This window comes from Narcine bancroftii, chromosome 8 (assembly GCF_036971445.1).
Source record: "Narcine bancroftii isolate sNarBan1 chromosome 8, sNarBan1.hap1, whole genome shotgun sequence".
NCBI classification, from domain to species: domain Eukaryota; kingdom Metazoa; phylum Chordata; class Chondrichthyes; order Torpediniformes; family Narcinidae; genus Narcine; species Narcine bancroftii.
The window spans coordinates 175,241,615-175,263,352 of NC_091476.1; the positions used below are offsets into that span (position 1 = coordinate 175,241,615).

General features: G+C 41.9%; 1 protein-coding gene across 7 annotated transcripts in view; it reads right to left on the reverse strand.

Moving 5' to 3' along the window:
• Positions 1–5,117: 5,117 nt before the first annotated feature.
• nfyc (nuclear transcription factor Y, gamma) overlaps positions 5,118–21,738 on the reverse strand; it is a 78,328-nt gene continuing 61,707 nt past the window's right edge. For 5 of the 7 annotated variants that reach the window (XM_069895919.1, XM_069895918.1, XM_069895916.1 and 2 more), the window contains 2 exons: positions 16,041–16,109; positions 5,118–9,707 (listed from right to left, as the gene is read on the reverse strand). In XM_069895919.1, the coding sequence (XP_069752020.1) occupies positions 9,591–9,707; positions 16,041–16,109 (186 nt within the window). In that variant the 3' untranslated portion in view covers positions 5,118–9,590. Of the gene's footprint in view, positions 9,708–16,040; positions 16,110–21,392; positions 21,453–21,738 lie in introns of those variants that run through there. The other 2 variants (XR_011343600.1, XM_069895917.1) reach the window with 2 other exon arrangements.

Consider the following 21,738-nt stretch of genomic DNA (forward strand, 5'->3'; position numbering starts at 1 on the left):
CCCCTCCACCATCAGACTCCTCAACCACAAACTGAATCATTTAAGGATTCTTACTTGTACACTTCATTGGTTTTCATTATTCTCTCTATTGCAGTTTGTTTACATTTTCTTTCTGTTTCCTGTTCTTTGTTTACATGTTCACTCTGGGTACAGTTTAGTTTTTCACTACCAATTAGTGGTAATTCTGCCGCGCCCACAGGAAAAAGGAATCTCAGGGTTTCTATGTGATGTCATGTACGTACTCTGACAATAAATGTGTTCAAGATGCCACTTCCAAACGGACTTTACTCCCACCTCCCTCCCCCATCAATCATTCCCCATTCCACCACCAGCACCACAACCTGAGAACACTCAGCTAGACCATGTTTGGGAATATTCCCATCTGGTCTCAGTCAGCCTTGGATTATTACACCCATCCCTATTGGCCTTGTTGCTTTCTGTTGACTGCCTGACCACTCCAAGATACTAGCCATGAATACTCGCCCTATTCCGAACTATAATTTCTAACACACGCGTTGAATGTGATAGCATTTTCAAGTTCTTCCCATTTTGTTCCTCTAGAACCTGAGCTCACACACCTCTTCTTACACAAATGGCTAAGTACACCTGAAGGCTGTGAGGATAGGCAAATGGAAATGACCATAAAACACCCTGAAGCCTGCCAACACTGACACATCAGGGGCAATTCATAGTGGCCATTAACTCACTAACTTATCATTGGGATGTGGGAGGATACCAGAGAGCTGAGAAATTGTGGCAGAATAAGAATGGGTGGACATTGGGGTGGGAGAGAGAGGAGAGAGCAAAAATGTCAAGTGAAACAAATGCAGTAAGGGAAAGAGGAATTCAGGAACAATGTGGAGCAGTAGAGAATGGACAATAATGTACCCACATTCTCCATTGCTCACAGGAGGGAAACACTCCTGAAGAAGGGTTCAGGCAGGAAACGTTGACCACCTTTTACTTTCTGAGCACTTTGGTTTATTTCCTCTCCCATTTCACTCTCTCCTCTTCACACACCGTCCCAGCTCCCATTCCACCAACATTCTTGTCCCTTTGCACATCCACCACCATCTCCCTCCCATTGCACACCCTCATTCCACCCTATTTGCTCTCTGAAAGCAGAATTATCCATTGTGTTTGAGGCAGCGTTCATCACGTCCTAGAGCACTCATCTGGTCATAAATTGAGTTTCAGCTTTGGCTAATTTCTATGGCTAAATTAGCTGTCGGTACCAGACAACACAAGTAAAGCCCTTTGCTTCACTGAATCCATGCCATCCATCAAGGTTCATTGGCAATATGCCTCTTTCAATCTCCTCACATTCCAATCAAGTCCCTACCATTCACCGACACGATTTTGGTATATGCAAGTCGCCGAGTCCACGCGGGGAAGCCATGCAGTCGCCGAGTCCACGCGGGGAAGCCATGCAGTCGCCGAGTCCACGGGGGGAAGCCATGCAGTCGCCGAGTCCACGGGGGGAAGCCATGCAGTCGCCGAGTCCACGGGGGGAAGCCATGCAGTCGCCGAGTCCACGGGGGGAAGCCATGCAGTCGCCGAGTCCACGGGGGGAAGCCATGCAGTCGCCGAGTCCACGGGGGGAAGCCATGCAGTCGCCGAGTCCACGCGGGGAAGCCATGCAGTCGCCGAGTCCACGCGGGGAAGCCATGCAGTCGCCGAGTCCACGGGGGGAAGCCATGCAGTCGCCGAGTCCACGCGGGGAAGCCATGCAGTCACTGAGAACATGTAAATTCCACACAAACAGCAGGAAATTTATGATTAAGCTCATGTCCCTGAAAGCAATGGCATTGGTTGGGTGGCAACATGCTGTGAACCAAGATGCAGAAATACAACTCTCCTTTCTCACATCCCTGCTTTTGTATAGTTCATTACCTACTCTTGCTCCTCAAGAACAAGGAATTGTTAAAAATTCCAATAAATCAATCTCAATTTAGTATATTCTTAGACCCATAGAACACTGTGGAACAGAAACAGGCCTTTCAGCCCATCTAGTCTATGCTGATTATTCTTCCTAGTCCCATTGACCTGCATCCAGATCATCGGCCTCCATACCCATCAGGCACCTGTCCAAATTTTTCTTCCATGTCAAAATTGAGCCTGCATTCACCACTTCAGCTGGCAGCTTGTTCCACACTCTTATCACTGTGTGAGTAAGTTCTGTTTAAACATTTCACCCATCACCCATGTCCTCTGGTTGTCCCATCCAAACTCAGTGAAAAAGCCTGCTTTCATTTACTCTTATCTATACCCCTCTTCATTTTGTACACCTCGATCAAATCTCCCCTCATTCTCTGATGACCAGGGAATAAAGTCCTAACTGCCCCTGTAAGTCAATTCCTCAAATCCTGGCAATATCCTTATGAATCTCCTGGACACAACGCTTCACCAAAAAGCTCTGCAATGCCCAATACTACCGTAGCTCAGAACTCCACAAATGCCTGACGACAAATGCAAGATTAGTGCCAGTCTGAGATTTTATAACTAAAACCACAGCATGTGAACTACACCATCAGTTATGTGGCCTGATAGAGAGGTTTAGCCCTTATACAAAACAAATCAAAGCAGGAGGAAGTCTGTTCTGTTTGAAATGTAGGATTTTGCCACATTAGCCATCATTTGATCCAATGGCTCGAAGCACATTGAATATCAAGCCCATTATTTGTGCTGAGTTAGCTGGCCCCTTACATTTGATAGGCATAGGAAAGAAAGTGCAGGTCACTCAGGATCTTGCCCCAGAGCTTTATCCAGAAATTCAAGATCATAAAGGTCCACAGCATGGGATGGGAGCAGCTCTGACGAAGATGAACCTATCACCCAAATCTCCTTTCCCCAATATCAACTCCAACTCCACGGGTCAAGCAGCCAACATAACGAAAGACCCATCCTACCGTGGTCATACATCCTCTCATCAGGGAGAAAGTTCAACGGCATGAAATTGGGAAGACCTATTTCTTCCCCTTTGCCACCAGGCACTTGAACAAACTCCACAACAGTGCTCTCATGTTGCCCTGCAGTACTGATTTTTTTCATCGTAACCTCATGTCTGTCCTGTGCTCTTTTTCTGTTACTTTGAAAAGCTAGAAGAATGTTAGAATTGACTTGCTGGTGTGCTTATAGAACCCACTCACATTGTCACATTCTCACCAAAACAGGGATAATGGGCCAATAAACATGATCCTGAAGACTGCACATCAATGCAAAACTGACAGCTTTGATTTACCTGGCAGTAGTAATGTAGGAAGCATTGCAATGGACTCCTGTCTCTCAATTTACAGTTCAAATCCAAGCAAATATGAATCAAAGGGTCTTCAATCCAGCTCTAAGATCATTCTGCTCCCTGCCAATTCATGAGAATCTGGAACAGAATATTTAGCAGGTGACAAGTGGTGTTCCTCATGGATCGGTGCTGGGACCATTGTTGTTTGTGTCTATATCAATGATCTGGATGATAATGTGGTAAATTGGATTAGCAAGTTTGCAGACAACACTAGGATTGGAGACGTTGTGGACAGTGAGGAAGGTTTTCAAAACTTGCAGATGGATCTGGACCAGCTGGAAAAATAGATGGAATTTAATGCAGACAAGTGTGAGGTGTTGCATTCTGGTAGGAAAAGCCAAGGATATACATAGTAAATGGTCGGGCACTGAGGAGCGCAGTAGAGCAGAGGGATCTTGGAATACTGAACATAATTCCCTGAAAGTGGTGTCACAGGTGGAGAGGCTTGTAAAGAGAGCTTTTGGTATATGGGCCTTCATAAATCAAAGTAATGAGTATAGGAGTTGGGATGTGATGGTAAAATTGAGTGAGGCCAACTTTGGAGTACTGTGTTCAGTTTGCACAGAGATTTATGAGGATGTTGCCTAGACTTCCAGAATTAACTTACAGGGAAAGATTAAATAGGTTAAAATTTGTTTTCCCTGGTGTGTAGAAGAATGAAGGGAGATTTGCTAGAGGTATTTAACATTATGAGGGGGTTAGACAGAGTAAATGGAGATAGGTTTTTTCCACAGAGGGTAGATTAAAAACCAGATGACAGGGGATATGGTTAGATGTATTTAACGTTATGAGGGGGTTAGACAGAGTAAATGGAGATAGGTTTTTTCCAGAGGGTAGAAGATTAAAAACCAGATGACAGGGGAAATGGGTGAAAAGGGAAAAGTTTAGGGGGAACATGAGAGGGAAGTGTGGAGGAGGTTTGGACAAGCTGCCAGCTAAAGTGGTGAATGAGAGCTCAATTTTAACATTCAAGAAGAATTTCGACAGGCACATGGATGGGAAAGGTATGGAGGGCTCTGGTCTGGGTGCAGGTCAGTGGGACTAGGCACAAAAATGGTTCAGCACAGACTAGAAGGGCCAAAGGAGCCTATTCCTGTGCTGTCATGTTCTAAAACTTAGAGGCAGATACTTTTGCAATAAGAATGCAATGGTTTTGCAAAACATCGATCATTGATCCCCCATTTTAATGATTACCTCAGCGTAACCAAGAATGCAGTATGGATTCCAATGAATGAAATAAATTAGCACGACTGAGATTATGCCATATAACAATGTGGGACATCAACATTACATTGAGATGGAGACAACATTTCAATAACAAGAGATTGAACCCCAGAGTCAGTTCATCCAGATGATACCATTTCTGTAGTGTCAACAACTTACCTGATGCGAGATATTCTAAATGTACAAAGGACTGCACAAGTTCAATTTTGTTCACTATTCAGTTCTTCAGTGATATTGGCCAATGCCAAAATGAACCTCATTTCCCCATATTTTAGGGTCACTGAGGTAACAGCACCCAGAAACCACGAACAAGCCTTCATCTGGAACCTCAGTGACCAATGATCTTTGAAAGTCTAATTGGTATTACGATGCTGGAACATTTAACGGCCATAATGCACATAGGAAAGTCTCTTACACAGAGGGTAATCAAATCTGAAGGACCCAAAAGTGGTTTTAGAAGACCAGAGGAATGCAATGAATTTTAATTTATTCCAGCAAAGGTCCCTTGGAGATAGGATAGATTAAAAAGCCTCCTGAGCTGCAAACTGATTTGACCCCCATTTTGTCAGCATTTCAATAAAACTTGATACAAGAGTTATAACAAAAGAGGTTTATTTCTAAAGATATACAAAGTAAAAGTGGGTTAATATCAAAACTCTGGATATCAGAAAATTCTTAAGACAATTTCAAACAACAAATGCACCCAGTGTATGACACACACGTCGGAGAAGTGCAAGACATTGTCGCACAGACCCCAACGTACATTAATTTTCACCTGGAAAATTTCAGAGAGAAGAAATTCACCTCCAGAGGGAGCAGCTGCAATGTCTGCACCTTTCCAACTTTCAATCGACACTGAACTCTTAAAGGATGGATATGGAACCTCGAGACTGACTTTTATGGATATCTTTCAACAGAGGGCTGCAAGCAAGCGTTTAAAAAGATCCAACTGCTGGATAGTAGACATTAAATGAGAATTCCCAGATAGTGGGAGATGGGGTCAAGAATGCTAAAGGGGAAGGTTCCTAATGCCCATCATTGCCTTGGTAATGCAAAGATCAACTGCTCGATTAGGCATACATACGGTCCTCCCCTAATACTGTGTAATACAAAGTGTGCAACATCATGACCTGTTTAAGTTTTTTTTTTAAACCCAAGCAGCACAACTTATACAAAAAACTAACCAGAGTTTCCACAAGAGCACCCAATGTGAGTTTTTAAAAAAAGTAATAATTTTCAGGCCTGTCACAATTTTCCAAGATAAAAGTGGTGCATCTAATTCCACCCAAAGCACTGCTTGGAAATCCTTGGGACAAAGGCTCTTCCTATTTTGTTCCAGTATTATCTGGCTTGTTCCATTACTCCATTAGACTCTATAAGAGTCCCAACCAAAAATGTTGCCCGATCCATGGTCCCTCTTCTAATTCTACCATCAGATCAGATGTCAGCTTTATCCCTTATACCAAAAGTTAGTTGCAGACATATTCAAGATTACAAGGCGATTTGCTAAAGAGAAATCATTCCATGAGCAGGCAGGGGAGTAATTAGAGATTTAAAGTTTAAGGTAAAAATTCATGTACAGAAAAAAAATATTTTTTTGCATTATAATCCAGGAAGGGATGGTGGCAGCAGATTGAAAAAAAAAGGGACATTGCTTGAAAGGTTTATGGGAAAATGATAAATTGGTAATATCGTTGTCAAGCCACCTGCTTTTAATTGTATATTCATATTTAATCATGCAATGTGGAAGGAGAATCTTAAGCCTTTGGATCAATGTCAGAGCAAAATGCAGCTCACCCACTTCCCAGACTTCTCCCCAAAACCACTGTGCATTTTCTCTTTAGGAGTACTTGTACAGTTCCCTAATTGGACAATTAGTTCCAGCATCAACCAGATGAACTGAATCGTATCCTTCTGCACAAATTTGTAATTTGTTCAAATAAGGAGCTTTGGTCTTTGCTGGGCAGGTTGAACTGAAAGAGCTTCCATTAAGTGTAATCAGAAGAGACGAGTTTTGGCCTGGCAAACTGCACATCGACCTTTAACTGTTTACACAGATTACTGAAGGTTTTCAATCATGTACTATTTTTCTACTGATTCAAAGACCAGCATGTACTGTCTCAGAATACTAAATTACTTAAGGCAACTGGAGTTATAAGGATCAGGAAGATCAAGGGTGGCACGGTTGGCATAAGGGTAGGATGCTTTTACAGTGACCAGGATTTGAATCCCGTGCCGTAAGGAGTCTGTACGTTCTCCCTGTGTCTGCGTGGGTTTTCCCCTGGGGGCTCGTTTCCTCCCACCCTTCAAAATGTACCAGAGTGTAATTAATTGGGTAAAAATTTGACGATACGATGGCCTGTTACTGTGCTGTGTGTTTAAATGCCTAAAGATTATTCAGCCAAGATCTTACTGAATGAGGGAGCAGGCCGAGAGGTTAACCAAACATCTTCCGCTCCCATTTTTATGATACAACACATAAATATGCTCGAGAAACTCAGCAGGTCATTCAGCATCCATAGGAAGGAAAGGAGTGTGATGTTTTAGAGAAGGTGCAGAAGAGATTTACCATAATCTCACCTGGACTGGAGAACATGTCCGATGAACTTGGGTTTTTTTTTTCTTTGAAGTGATAAAGGACGAGGGGTGCCTAAGAGGTATACAAGATTATGAGAAGCTTAGATAGGGTGGACAGCCAGCATCTTTTTGCCAATAAGTACCAGAGGATATCTGTTTAAGGGGCGATGAACGAAGCAATTTCTATATAAACAGAGAGGTGGCAAGGCTTCACCATGGGCTGAAGGGCCTGTACTGTTCTGCAATGTTGGAAAGGGCTTGAGCCCTTCCTGAAAGGTTGGTCACCCTTTACATCCTATGGATCTTGGTGAGTTTTTCTAGCACATTTGTGTATTGCGCTCGACCCCATCATAGGCAGATTTTCTTAATTAATCCCATTTTTATGATCGCCAGCAGATTACAGGAACATATTACACACCATTGACATAATTTACATTTAATAATAGAAAATTAAAAGGGATTTGGGTTTCCATTGGACCACTCAAACTGCCCAATGTCCCTGTAAGGGGCCTTGCTCATCAAGTTTGGAAATAAAGCAATGTAATTGTAAATTTAATCTTTGTAGAGGATGTTAACCTGTTTAGCTGGGAAAAATGAGAGGATGCATTTTATTTAGGAAACTAAAAAAAAATCAAGGGAGGGAAACTGAACCAATAATGAAGACACAAATGAAGCAGTACTGACAAACCCAGCTCACAGGAAGAAAACAGAGCACTTCCTGTCAAAAGGCAAACAAGCAAATGATAAGAGCTATAACATTCCATTAGCATCAACAATAACTCCAAACACTGGGTCAATATTATGGAGTGCAGGTTATGTTCCTGGAATTTATAAAATTAAAGGGTGCGCTAATTAAAAAGAACTTCTAAACTGACAACATTTACCAAGCCAAATTGAAATAGTTCTGTTCAAAGTAATGGACAAGGACTAGTAGAGGAGCAATAGATTAGCAGTGATCTTATTGACATGCAGAAGAGGCCAAAAGACCTTACAGCCATCTCATTTCGAGGTTCTGACTGAGAGTATAGTTACCACAATGACTGAAGTTCAAGAGTCAGCCTTGACTTACCCCAGGTAATCTGGGATGACCCAGTCAGATCATCCATTTAATACTGTGCAGTGATCAACAAGTTGATTCAAGGCCCAACAACATTGCCATCATTCAGGTTATGCTAAGGTCTGCTGCAATCAAGTGACAGCACTCCCTAACTATTGCATGTTTCTGATCTGCAAGAGAAAAGCAAAGACTGAAGCAATCAAAATTAGTGGCATTGGTCTCCTGAGGATAGCTGAAGAAACCAATCTTTCCAGCTTAAAATGGTGGTGATCAAGAGAACCAGATGCCACAATAGAAAGTAGTTTGCAAAAAGCCCACAATACAAATGTTCCAATAGATGGCTAGTGCAGTATTGCCACCGTGCTTGATGCAAAGATCAACACAAACGATTGTGCTTAGAGGATACAGGCAAAACTTTAGAATGCACAATTAGAAATTGTAGTGAGGGTGCACAACATTTATTGCTGGTTGGACAAGAGGATCTCTTTCATCCACCTTTTCTTGCAGGAAGCAGGAGAAATGCAATACCTCTCAGAAGGCAGCTGGGAGTCACCTCAACTTGGCATTTAGACTGCGGTAAGGTGCCAAGTTGGGCACCACACCATTTAATCAGTAGCCCCTTGTGAACAGATCTGCACTGCGTGACCTGACCAACGCATCCAACATTATGGCCCTAAGCAGTTCACTGGTCAGATAAGTTGCTATATCCAAGGAATAGTTACTTCCTCAGCAATTTCAAGGAAACTATCACCATTCCATAGACAAAAAGGTTCTAAACAGAAAAAAATTAATTTTCTCCAATAGCTGAAATACCAGAATAAGCTTGTTGGGATGCATTCTGCAAATACCCTGGACTATTTAATATTCCACTGAATTCATATTCACTTTGCCCAACCAAGTGCACAAAGAAAAATCCTCTTGCATGAAATTGAGCTGATACTATCGATGATCCACTTGTGAATTTTAATCAATACGCACGTCAAGATATTTTGATTTATTAAGACTGATAGGTTTATAAACCAGTTTTCCCAGTTCCTACAAGACCGTAGATTTGACCATCCCTTATTAAATTAGCCAAGAAACACAGTTGGCTAAGTTGCTCCCAGTTTTAAGCATTAGTTGCATTTCATTATACAAAAAAAGCCGAGTGCAACACTGTACAAGTGATCGACAGAACAGCAATATGGTCAGTGATGGTACTGGATAATCAGGCACAGACAAGAATTCTCCTTCCGATCTATTTGTATGTAGGCTTTTACAAAGCTCTACTCAGAAGGAGTTTATTGCATTTTATATATGTACAATTCATTTTACTTCACACAATGCAATGATGAAAAAACACAAAATTTCAATTTCTATCCGTTATTGTGTGACTGTACTATTTATACAATGGCTTCTGTGTGGCAGTTGCTTTCAGCTCTCCATCACGTGACACTATTCTGTGACCTGGGCAGTCTGTCCATCTGCAGTTGGATTTGTGGACTGGATGAACATGGGCTGGGCAATGTCCTGTCCGGCTGGCATGGTGACCTGCTGGATCTGGTACAACTGCTGCAGTGAACAAGAGAAAAGAAAGTTATGTTGAACTATCTCACAAATCAAGCAGCAACTTTATACAAATGAAGAATAGATGTCCCCGGTGCACTTAGGTTTCAGTCTCTAAGCCCAAAATATGTACAAGATGGAACAAGAAAGTGGCCCCAGGGCCTGTCTAATCCAAGACAGGTACCAACCTCTTTCTAGTGCTTTTCATTCAACCCCATCAACATCACAACAAAGAGAAAAATAAGTACTGGGAATCAAAGATAAAGACATTGAATTCTTTCAGGAGTTGTAATAAAGGTGGCTTCTGGCTCTCATGTATGGAAGAATTTAGAAATAGCAAGAAAAAGCTCCTCATACCTGGTTCACCTACAAATAAGATCAAGGTTCATCTTTCACCAGACACTTTCCAGCGTTGACTCCCATATTCCTAAATTACTTTAATATCCAAAATCCTATAGATTTCTGCTTCATACACGTGGGTTCTGAAGCTCCACAACAATGGGAAGGATACACCATGCTTGGAGTAAAACAAAAATATTTTATTCTGAACCTTCTCCTCATTCCACTTTCTCCAAATCAATGGGGAAGCAATGAGTATTGCAAGGGCCCCAGCTATGCCTGCCTTTTTGTTGCTATGTGGAGCAATCCATGGTACAAGCCGACACAGGTAAAGTTCCTCCATTTCATTAAACGCTACTTTGGTAACCATGATGAGCTCATCAACTTCATTCACCTTGCTGCCAATTTCCACCCTGGCATCAGATTCACTTAGTCCATCACTAGCAACACTCTCCCGTTTCTCGGTCTGTCTCCCGAAACTCTCAACAGACGTTTTCTACAAACCCAAAAACTCCCACAGCTACCTTGATTACACCTCTTCACCCCCTGTCCGCTGTAAAGATTCCATTCCTTTCTCATAATTCCTCCATCTCATCTGCTCGGAGGATGAGGCCTTCTGTGCCAGATCATCCCAAAGAGAAGCAATTTCAATTCTCCCTCCCCATCCCATGCTGACATGTCTGCTCATGGAGTCATGCACTGCCAGACTGAAACCAGACATAAATTGGAAGAACAACACTTCATATTCTGTCCTCCAACCAGGTGACCCTGCCTGCCCTTTCTCTCTTTATCGCAGATGTGCCCTGTAACCATCCATTGCTGGAATCAATCAGGTGAACCTCTATGCACTCCCTTTTACACATGTATGTCCTTGCTTGGGTAGTAATAAGAGACATGACAATATTTCAGGTGCAGTCTCACCAGAACCTCACATAATTGTAGGTCCCACCCTCCAAAGTTGAACTCTGTTAATCAATCCACAACTCTCTTCAGCACATTACCTCCAATTTCACATGGTCCAATTTTGTTCAGTGATCTCCTGTGGAACATCTCGTCAAAGACTTACGAGCAAGTCCAAATGTACCACATCAGCTATTGCTCCCTCATCTATTCTGCTTGATACAACATCAAAAAACAACACACACAAAATGTCAAACTGGATTTAAGTTGACTCAATTCTAACATTATTAAGCTATACAAGTACTCCCCGACATACGTCCATGTTCAGTTCTGGATGACCGAGCGTATGCCGGAATGGACATATGTCGGGGAATTTCCCTACCTGTGATACTGAAGAATAAAATGATTGTTTCCTTCTGTTCTCCATCTCAGAGTCCTTCTCATTCTGTTGCTGCGGACCTTGAGCACCCTTCAGACTAGTCTCTAAAATCTGCCTGACCATCAGAATATTGAACATCAGAAAAAATGGGACACAAGGAGTTAAAATGCGGTGAAATATTTCAACATGGCGGCCACCAAGGCAGACTCTTGTAAGAGGTTGGCCACCAGCCAACATGGCAGCCATCATAGATAGGCCCGATCTTCACCGTAATCACGCAAGTTTTATATATATATTTTTTTAAAATGTTGGTTGTGTGTGTGAATGGACGCAAGCTGCAGAGGTCGCAAGTTCGGGAGTAGCTGTACTAATTAAGGAAATGGTAACTAAGCACAAAGGAAAAATGGGATGGAAAATTTGAAACATCCATCATTTGAAGTTGATCTTGAAAGAATAAAGCTCAATATTACCATCACAAATGTGGAAGCCAACCTTCAGAACAATTCAGATGTGTCTCTCCACCCCACAAGAACACCAGAAGGGAGCGGAGGAGTTTGAATGTGGGTACACAAAGCAAAAATATGAAGAACATTTGCCCAAGTGGAAACCCTTTGCACTTCTTCTGTAATTCATTGGCCATTTCCACACAGCTGAAGAGAGTGCAAAGGATGGAGAGAGACACCAGTAGTGAGAAGGAGCAAAGCGCTGAGAGAATAGGTGCAGTATATGCATTCTTCATAATAGGATGGGGTTAGGTCATGGAAAGTTTCAATGTGACAGTAAAAATATTGACAAGTCCTGCTGGAACATTTGAACACCACAACAATGTAGGGCAGTGACAGACGAGAATGCAGCTCGGAATGAACCTTGTCATTCAGTACCTGGGCATGGCTGAGAAGGTTAGTATTTATGTTCCATCCCTAATTTAGTTCCAGGTGGTGGTAGTGAGCCTGCTGACTAAAACCTATGCAGCATTTTGGTAAAACCACACCCATCATGCTGTAGAGAGGAAGTTCTAGGTTTGGATTCCAATGAAGAAACAGGAATATAGATAATTCCAAAGCAGTTTTGAATGTGGCTTGGAAAGGAATCTGTGGGTGATGATGTTCTTGTGCGCCCTCGTCCTTGGAGGCACTGACCACGGGTTTGGGACGAACTATGCAAATAGTTCATTTAGTGAAGGATGCACACTGCATCCACCGTGAAGCAGCGGTGGAGAGAAGGAATGTTTGGTTGTTGGTGATATCAATCAAACAGGCTGCAAGCAGGGAAACCTATGCCATCACACTATTTCACAGGCCTTCCAGATGGTGATCAAGTTTTGGGGCATCAGGAAGCAAGTCCCTAGTTGAATACCCAGCCTCTAAAGTGTTCCAGTATGGCTGGTCTCATCAGTTTATGGTTAATGGTACACAGGGCAAATGAAATGCCACTGAATGTCAAGGGTCGATGATCTGACTCTCCATGGAGAGAGTTGCTGTCTGGCTCTTTATAGAACCACAGAAAATCACAGCACAGAAATAGGCCCACTGACTTACACCCAGTCCCTACCCTCCATCCATCTACCTTCCCAAATTCTTCAATGTTCAAATTGAGCCCACATTGACCACTTCAGCTGGCAGCTTATTCACACTCCCACCACTCTGTGTGAGAAGTTCCCCTAGAAGTTTTATGGTACAAGTAATACTATTAATATGTCCAGGCTTGAATGCCATCTTGGATTCACTGCATGCAGACGCAAGATGAGGAGTTGCAAATGAATTACACATTTGTACAATTCACAAACATTTCCACTTCTAACCTTGAAGGAAGGTCATTGACAAAGTAGCATAATGTGGTAAGACACTCCCCTGAGTCAGGTCCAATAACCACTTTCTCTGTGCAAGTACGATTTTGCCCATTAAAGGGTTTCCCAACCGATACCATACACCACCAAATGCTGCCTCTTAGTCAAGGGCAGCCAATTTCACCTCACCTCTGGAATTTCTCTCTTTAGTCCATATTGTGTGACAAGTACCTGGCAAAATCCAAACTGGCCAATGGTAAACAGATCACTAACAGGTTAAAGCTGGGTGCTGTCATTAAATTGGAGATTATCACCTGAGCTAAAAGATATCTCCTAGTGAAGGACAACTTCAGTGTTATAATTTTACCATTTTTCAGGATGTGAGTATCACTGACAGAGTTTACTCTTCTGTCCTCAACTTCCAAGGAGGTAGTGGTGAAGAGCCAGACCCGAGAGGAGGACTGGGGTGGGATACATATCAGTCCTTGGAAGATTGAGTATATGGGGAAGAGAGTGCTCAGTATGAAAAAGTAATGGAAAATATATGGTTTTTGATTTTTTTTTTTGGGGGGGGATGGTTAAATAATGCTCTTTGCAAATAAAGATTTAACAAGAGAAAATAAAATGATAATTTTAAATCTACTACTGGTGTACTTGTTAAGGGTTTATATAGTTAGTGAATTACTGCCAGTTCTCACTTCTTAGGAATGCAATTTCATGGAAGGTCAAGTTGTTTTTTTGTAAATTATTTACAACCGTCCCTGTTAAGCACCTGTTGAATGTTATCCTGAACAGCAGTTTGAAACTTTGTGTGTCAATTCTTCTGATAAGCAAAGCTATTCAGATAATTGTGATACCTCCCAATGAATTTTTAATCAAGAAAACAGAGAGAGGCTTTGGGGGTCTAACCACAATTAAGGTTCATGGGTAGCATTTTCATCAGAATCTAAAGTTGGAGAATTTGAGACCTGTAACAGACACTTGCCTGAACAGACACATTCTCAACAAACACTCCACGGCTATATTAATAATTCCCCACAACCAGAGGGTCTGCCTGCTAGATGAAACTTTGAAACACTAAGTAAAAGAATTGCAATTATCATGTTTCTTCAATGCCGAAGATTTGGAATGTCCAGAGATGACAACTGATTTCCCATAATTCTAGGTTTTTTTTTTACTGTAAGCAATACCAAATATTAATGCTTGGCCTTTAAACTTCTTAACGTGTGTGCGAGATTATGAGACCCATAAAGCAGGGCCTGGATTTTATCTAAAAATACCAAATTTCACTGCATTTTCAAGGTCCATTAAATCCAGGCCCTGCCAGTAGTTACCTTCATCCCAAATAGTAAGAGATTAAAAACAACTCTTGCTTCATGAGCAACAGAACGACGCCAGAGAATCAAACAGAAGTTCTACACTAGTCAACATACGTTGAAGCCACAGTCTTCTGGATGGGTGATAAGTCAAGGTCTCCCTGCCCTCTGTGCGCTAATATTTTAGAGTGGTATGGGTGTCTTCACTGATATTTATCCTCCCATTAAAAACTAAAATACATTATCTGAATATGATTAATTTGCTGGTTGTGTACATTTACCATGATTATAGGAGATGTCACAATTCTTTTATTACAAGCACAATTGTAAGTTCCTTAGTGAACTTTTGAAGTTTATCAGACACACAAAAAAAAAGACCATGAGGAAGTGTAAGTCCTTCATTCTCATTGACCAGGATCATGTGTTGTTGACTTGGACCACACATTAGAAAGTAGTGGAAAAGTAAAACCTCTTAACAATCATTCTGAAACTTGGGTGAAGTTTGCCGTTTGACAAAAAAGCCTTGGGTCAGTGAAAGAATAGAATGCTACATTTCTTCCCAGAAATAGCCTGTAATAGTACATGTTTTTGGTTAGCTTATCAGTAACTCTGACATTATCCACCCAGCACAATAGATTCTATAAGGCAGTATTTCTCAACCTTGGTCCACTGTTCACTGGAGATATGATTGTTTGTTACAAGTGGTTCACGACAAGTACAGAAAGACTTTAGGAAGTGAGTGGGTGATGATAGGTCAAGAACCACTGCTTTAAAGGAATGACATCAGATTACAATGGAGACTGCCAAAGTAGATTGCATAAATTGTCTCCAATTGCTGCAAGAGTCCCAGTGTAGTCTATTGCCCCAGTGCCTGAACAATTGTACCCCTGAAAACACAACTTCAACCCAACTGAGTTACTGCGCAAAACTACTTCTGAAAACAATGGGACAAATGCAAGCAGGAGTTACTCACAATTTCATTCTGTGGGAACTTCGTAAACTGTGGTGTTCAATAAATGAACCAACATTATGACGAGCTCATCCTCTGATTCTCTCCTATCATCGCAAATTCATTTGCGCTTGACAATAATTATTGTAAGAGTCCAATAGATCTTATCCTATCACATTTCAGGCAATGGCTCTCAAAGTATTCATAAAAGAGCATTGGGCAACTGCACACTTAACAGATTTAGACAAACACAGATTGGTGACAGGCCTTTCTGGCCCACGAGCCTGTGCTACCCAATTACACCTGACTGACCTACAATCCCAGTGCGTTTTGAAGGATGAGAGGAAACTGACGCAGACAAACCCCTTAGAAGGCCAGATTTGAACCCAGGTTATTGGCGCTGTGTTCCAGGGCTGCATGAACTACTACACTAACAGATGACTTTTAAAACTCAGAAACATATGCAAGCCCCAGAACGTTTTAAGATCAGCTTTTCTTAACTTTGGAGAAAGTTGTAAAAACTATTAATTTTGATATGGAATACATGTTTAATACTTCAAAAATATCCATCTCAAGATCCTTTCAATAAGTTGCTAGAGATGTCTTGATGCAGAGATTTATAATTGGTGGAAGTTTCAAATTAAACCTGGGAATTAGGGACATCACATACCTGCCCATCTGTAAACTGATTATATTGTTGTTGTTGCTGCTGCCCTTGTTGAACCTCTGCTTGACCAACCTAAAACACAGAGAAGCATTACCAAGGCAGGATATAAATACAAAATAGTACGTCAATACGTCTGCTTCCACCTCAAGTTATTCAGTAGTTCTCCAGATTAAACATCATTCTACCTCATAGCACTGAGGTGACCCAATTCCACACTTCTAATTCTCCTGTGGGGCAATACCTAGAAATACACACCTACACACTACAAGGAGAGACATTCATCTTTATAATCACCTCAGAGCTGAACATTTCTGCCATATCTTCAGGGAAGGAATGTTTTTTTTTTTTAAAAAAGCTTTTTCTCCTTCAACTATGGGAAGGGAGCAGGTATAAAATACCAGTAGCTCTGTGAGCAGGAAACTCAGCAATTCAGTTTGTGAACTTTCATTTCGACCTTCAACTCAGGCCTATTAGCTTAAGCACTGGTTAGGAAATCATTAATTGCAGGAAATGCTCAATTGCAGCAACTGCTTTGCTGCAGGAGCTAGAAACTCAGACAAAAACCAATTTAGATTAGTATATTCAATGAAGCAAACATCAACATTCCCTGAAGCACAGGCAAATAAAAGCACCAATAAGTTCCTATCAATTACAATGTGCTTTGTCCATAATCAAGATTTTCTTTCCAAACAATAATCGCAAACAGCCAAAACGTACAAGGATTTTCAGGTTCACTGGTGTCCTTGGGCGGTAGAGGCTAGTTGGCCGAAAGAACCTGTTACCATGGTGTAACTCTAAAATAAAAAAACATCTCTAGAATTAGGCTAGCTCTCTCGTTCCCAAAATGCCAACAGATATGTAATAGGAGTTCTTCACAGAGCCAGTTTATTCCTGCTATTCATTCATCCAACTGCCGGACCTCACACATGGTAACAAATGCATTTGTTCAGTTTTTACAAAGACAAAACAAGTGCTGGAAACATTCAGTAGGTCAGATAACAGAAAAAGAAATACAGTTAATTTTTCATGTCAAGGATCCCACATCAGAACTAGTTCAGTAGCAGAGAAGATTGGAAAGGAGGGTGCATCACTATTAGGGTGGAGCCATAGTTACTGCAGTGAAGCTGCTTAGACAACCTGTGAGACTATCAAGCTGTTACATTAACTCCCTTTTTCTCTCCAAAGATCTCACGACCTGTCACACATTTCTCCTCTTGATTCAGGTTCTCTTCAATGGCTCTGACCTGGATTCACAGCATTTATTTGTCTCTTTGTCGATTTTCTCTCTCTCTCACTACCCTTTACGTCGATTAAGATAGGGTGGTAGATGTGGTAATAGATTTTAGTAAGGCATTTGGAAGAACCCCCACAGTAGACTCATTCGGAAAATCTCAGAATTGCCACGTGAGAAGTGGGAAGATAATGCAGCTAAACATGTGGGTAACGAGATGGGACAAGAGGGAGGGCTTCATATTTCTGGAGAATTGGGCTCTGTTCCAGGGAAGGTGGGACCTGTTCCGACAGAACGGTTGGCATCTGAACTGGAGGGGGATTAGCATCCTTGCGGGTAGGTTTGCTAGTACTGCTCCGGCAGGGTGGTGGGGGGGGGGGGTTAAAACTAGATGGGCAGGGGGAGGGGAACCAAAGTGATAGAGCAGATAGTGAGGTGGAGGACAGTAAGGGTCATGCGAGGACTGCATGTACAGACAAAGCAGAGGTTTGCAAGTGATAGAAGTGATCTCAGATGGATCTCTTTCAATGCGAGGAGTATTGTCGATAAGGCAGATGAGCTTAGGGCGTGGATTTGCACATGGGATTATGACATTCTTGCTATTAGTGAGACTGGGTTGCAGGAGGAGCAGGACGGGCAGCTCAATATCCTGGGGTTCTGATGTTTCAGATGTTATAAAGGGGGAGTGATGAAAGGGGGATGAGTGGCGTTGATAGCCATGGAAAATATCACAGCTGTGCTTAGACAGAACAGCACCGTGGACTCGCCTACAGAGGCCGTATGAGTGGAGCTAAGGAACGGGAAAGGTGTGAGCTCACTAATAGGCTTGTATTATAGACAGCCCAATAGTCCGAAGAGAACTGGAGGTGCAAATCTGTCGGGAGATAGCAGACCAGTGTAAAACAGAAATTGTGATAGGAGGAGATTTTAACTTTCTGCATAAAGACTGGATGGCTTGGAATTTGTCAAATGTGCACAGGAAAGTTTTCTAAATCAATAAGTAGAGGTATCTACAAGAGAGAATGCAATGCTTGATCTCCTATTAGAGAACCAGGCAGGTCAGTTGGCAAAAGTCTGCGTAGGTGAGTATTTTGGGTCCAGTCACCATTAGGTTACTTCTGGATAAGGATAAGTCTGGGCTTTGAGTTGAGGTTCTAATTTGGAGAATGGCCAATTTTATGGAAACAAGAAAGGATCTTGGAGGAGTCGATTGGAATAAGCTGTTTTCTGGCAAGGACGTGTCCGGCAAGTGGAGGCATTCAAAGGTGAAACTTTGAGAGTGCAGAGTTTGCATGTTCCTACCAGGATTAAAGCCAAAATTAAAAGGCAGAGGGAACCTTGGTTTTAAATGGATACTGATGATATGATTTAGAAGAAGAATAGGCAAAAAGGAGCAAATGAGGTACTTGCAGAGTGTGGAATATGTAAGAGAATATTAAAGAAGGAAATTAAGGCAAAAAGAAGGCATGAGGGGGCTTTGGCAGATAATGTGAAGGTAAATCCGAAGGGTTTCTACAACTACATTAAGAGCAAGAAGATAACAAGGGACAAAATTGGTCCCCTAGAGGATCAGAGTGGTCAACTATGTGTGGAGCCTCATGAAATGAGGGCATCGTAAACATTTTATTTGTATCAGTATTTCCTCAGGAAACTGGCAAAGTGCAACCAGATGTAAGGGAAGCAAATAGAAGTGTCATAAAACATGGAGATTAAGGAGGAGGAGGTGGTTGCTGCCAAATCTCCTAGGCTGGATATGATATTCTCTCAGGCCTTGAGGGAGACAAGAGTTGAAAATGTAGGGGCCCTGATGGATATATTCAAAATGTCCTTAGCCATGGGAGAGGTGACAGAGGATTGGAGAGTAGCTCATGTTGTCCCACTGTTTAAGAAAGGCTCCAAGAGTAAACAAGGTAACTACAGGCCAGTGAGCCTGATGTCAGTAGTAGGTAAATTATTGGAAGGGGTTTTGAGAGACAGGATATATAGGTATTTGGACAGTCAGCATGGATTTGTGTTGTAGGTCATGTTTAACAAATCTTATAGAGTTTTTTGAGGAAGTTACAAAGAAGGTACATTAAGGAAAGGCTGTGGATGTTGTCTACATGGACTTTAGTAAGGCCTTCGACAAGGTCCCACACGGGAGTTAGTTCAGAAGGTTAAGACGCTAGGTATCCATGGAGAGGTTGTAAACTGGATTCGAAATTGGCTGTGTGGGAGAAAACAAAGGGTGGTAGTGGATGGATGCTTCTCAGACTGGAGGCCTGTGACGAGTGGTTTGTCTCAAGGATCTGTTAGGACCATTGTTGTTTGTTATCTATATCAATGATCTGGATGATGATAACGTAGTAAAATTGGATCAGCAAGTTTTCTGAAGACACAAAGAAGTGTAATGGACAGTGAAGAAGATTTTCAAAGCTTGCAGAGGGATCTGGACCAACTAGGAGACTGGGCCAGTAAATGGATGATGGAGTTTAATCCAGACAAGAGTAAGATACTGCATTTTGGAAAAGCAAATCAATTTACACTATAAATGGTAGGGCACGAGGAGTGCAGAGGAGCAAAGAGACCTGCGGATACAGGTTCCCTGGTGTTGCAGGTGGACAGGGTTGTAAAGAAAGCTTTTGGCATCTTGGCCTTCATAAATCAAAGTACAGAGTATAGGATTTGGGATGTTATTTTGAAGTTATACAAGACATCAATGAGGCCAGGTTTGGAATATTGTGTGCAGTTCTGGTCGTGTAGCTACAGGAAGGATAACAATAAGATTGAAAGAGTGCAGAGATTTACTAGGATGTTGCCAGGTCTTCAGGAGTCGAGTTACAGAGAAAGATTAGACAGGTTAGGACTTTATTCCTTGGAACGAAGAAGAATAAGGTGAGATTTGATAGAGGTTTACAAGATTATGAGGGATATAGACAGAGCAAATGAGAGTCAGCTCTTTCACTGAGATTAGGAGAGATAAATACGAGAGGACATGGCTTTAGGGTGAAAGGGGAAAGGTTTTGGGGAACTCCTTCACTCAGATTGGTGGGAGTGTGGAATGAACTGCCAGCTGAAGTGGTGGGTGTAGGCTTGATCTTAACAATAAATTGGATAAATACATGGATGGGAGAGGTCTGGAGAGTTCTGGAATGGAAGCAGGTCAATGGGACTAGTACAATAATTGGCACAGACTAGAAGGGTTGATTGGCCTGTCTCTGTGCTGTAGCGTTTTATGGTTCTATGCGATCCATGGAACCTTGGCTTGGTGGATTCAGAATTGATTTGTCTGTATAAAACAGTAGTAGTGGATGGAATGTCTTCTGCCTGGAGGTCAGTGACTAGTGGAGTTCTGCAGGGATCTGTTCTGGGATCCATGCTCTTTATAATCTTTATAAATGGACAAAGAATTGAAAAGTTGGCCAGTAAGTATGCAGATGACTCGAAGGTCGGAGGTGTTGTGGATAGCGTAGAAGTTGTTGTAGGTTACAACAGGATATAGACAAAATACAGAGTTGGGAAGCAAAATGGCAGATGTAATATAATCCAGATAAATGTGAAGTGATACATTTTAGAAAATCGAACTTGTAGGCAGAGAACATAGTTAATAGCAGAATTCTTAATATTGTGGAAGAATAGATGGACATTGGGGTCCAATTCCAAAGATCTCACAAGGTTGCAGTGCAGGTCGACGTAGGTAAGAAAGCTTATGGTATGCTAGCCTTCATTAGTCAGGGGTCTGAGTTCAAAAGCCATGAGGTAATATTGCAGCTCTATAAAACTTTGGTTGAACCATACCTGGAATACTGTGTTCATCTCGTTACAGGAAGGATGTGGAAGCATTGGAAAGTGTGCAGAGGAGATTTATCTCGATGTTGCTTGGATTAGAGAACGTGTCTTATGAGGCAAGGGTGTTTGGAATGCATTGCCTGGGGTGATATAAAAGTTCCTTAGGCACATGAATGTAAGAAAAGGAGAATTACGGGTGCGAGGTAGGGAAGGTCTAGATAGATTGTTGAGTAAGTTTATATGAGTCAGTATAACATCATGAGTTGAAGGGCCTGTACTGTGCTGTAATGTTCAATGTTCTCAATCTATGAAAAAGACGACTGTTAACACCATTCACATAGCAACACTTGGCTCACCCTATCAGAGATATTCCATTGTCTTATTCACTTCTTCCTCATTTTGGAACTTAATTAGAACTAGAAAATTGAAAAAAATAAGTTAGTTTTAAAAACTTTCAGCAGAGAACATTGTTTCTCCTCAGTCCCAAGATGGTGAGTGACCTGCTGAGTGCTTCCAACATTTTGAGGTTTTGTCTCAGCTTTCTTCCCCAATTTTATTTTAAAGTTTATCACTGAGGCACCTGCAAGCTCACACCAAGACACAAGAGAAACTTGTCCGTGAACTACTCTTTGCAGACGATGCCGCTTTAGTTGCCCATTCAGAGCCAGCTCTTCAGCGCTTGACGTCCTGTTTTGCGGAAAC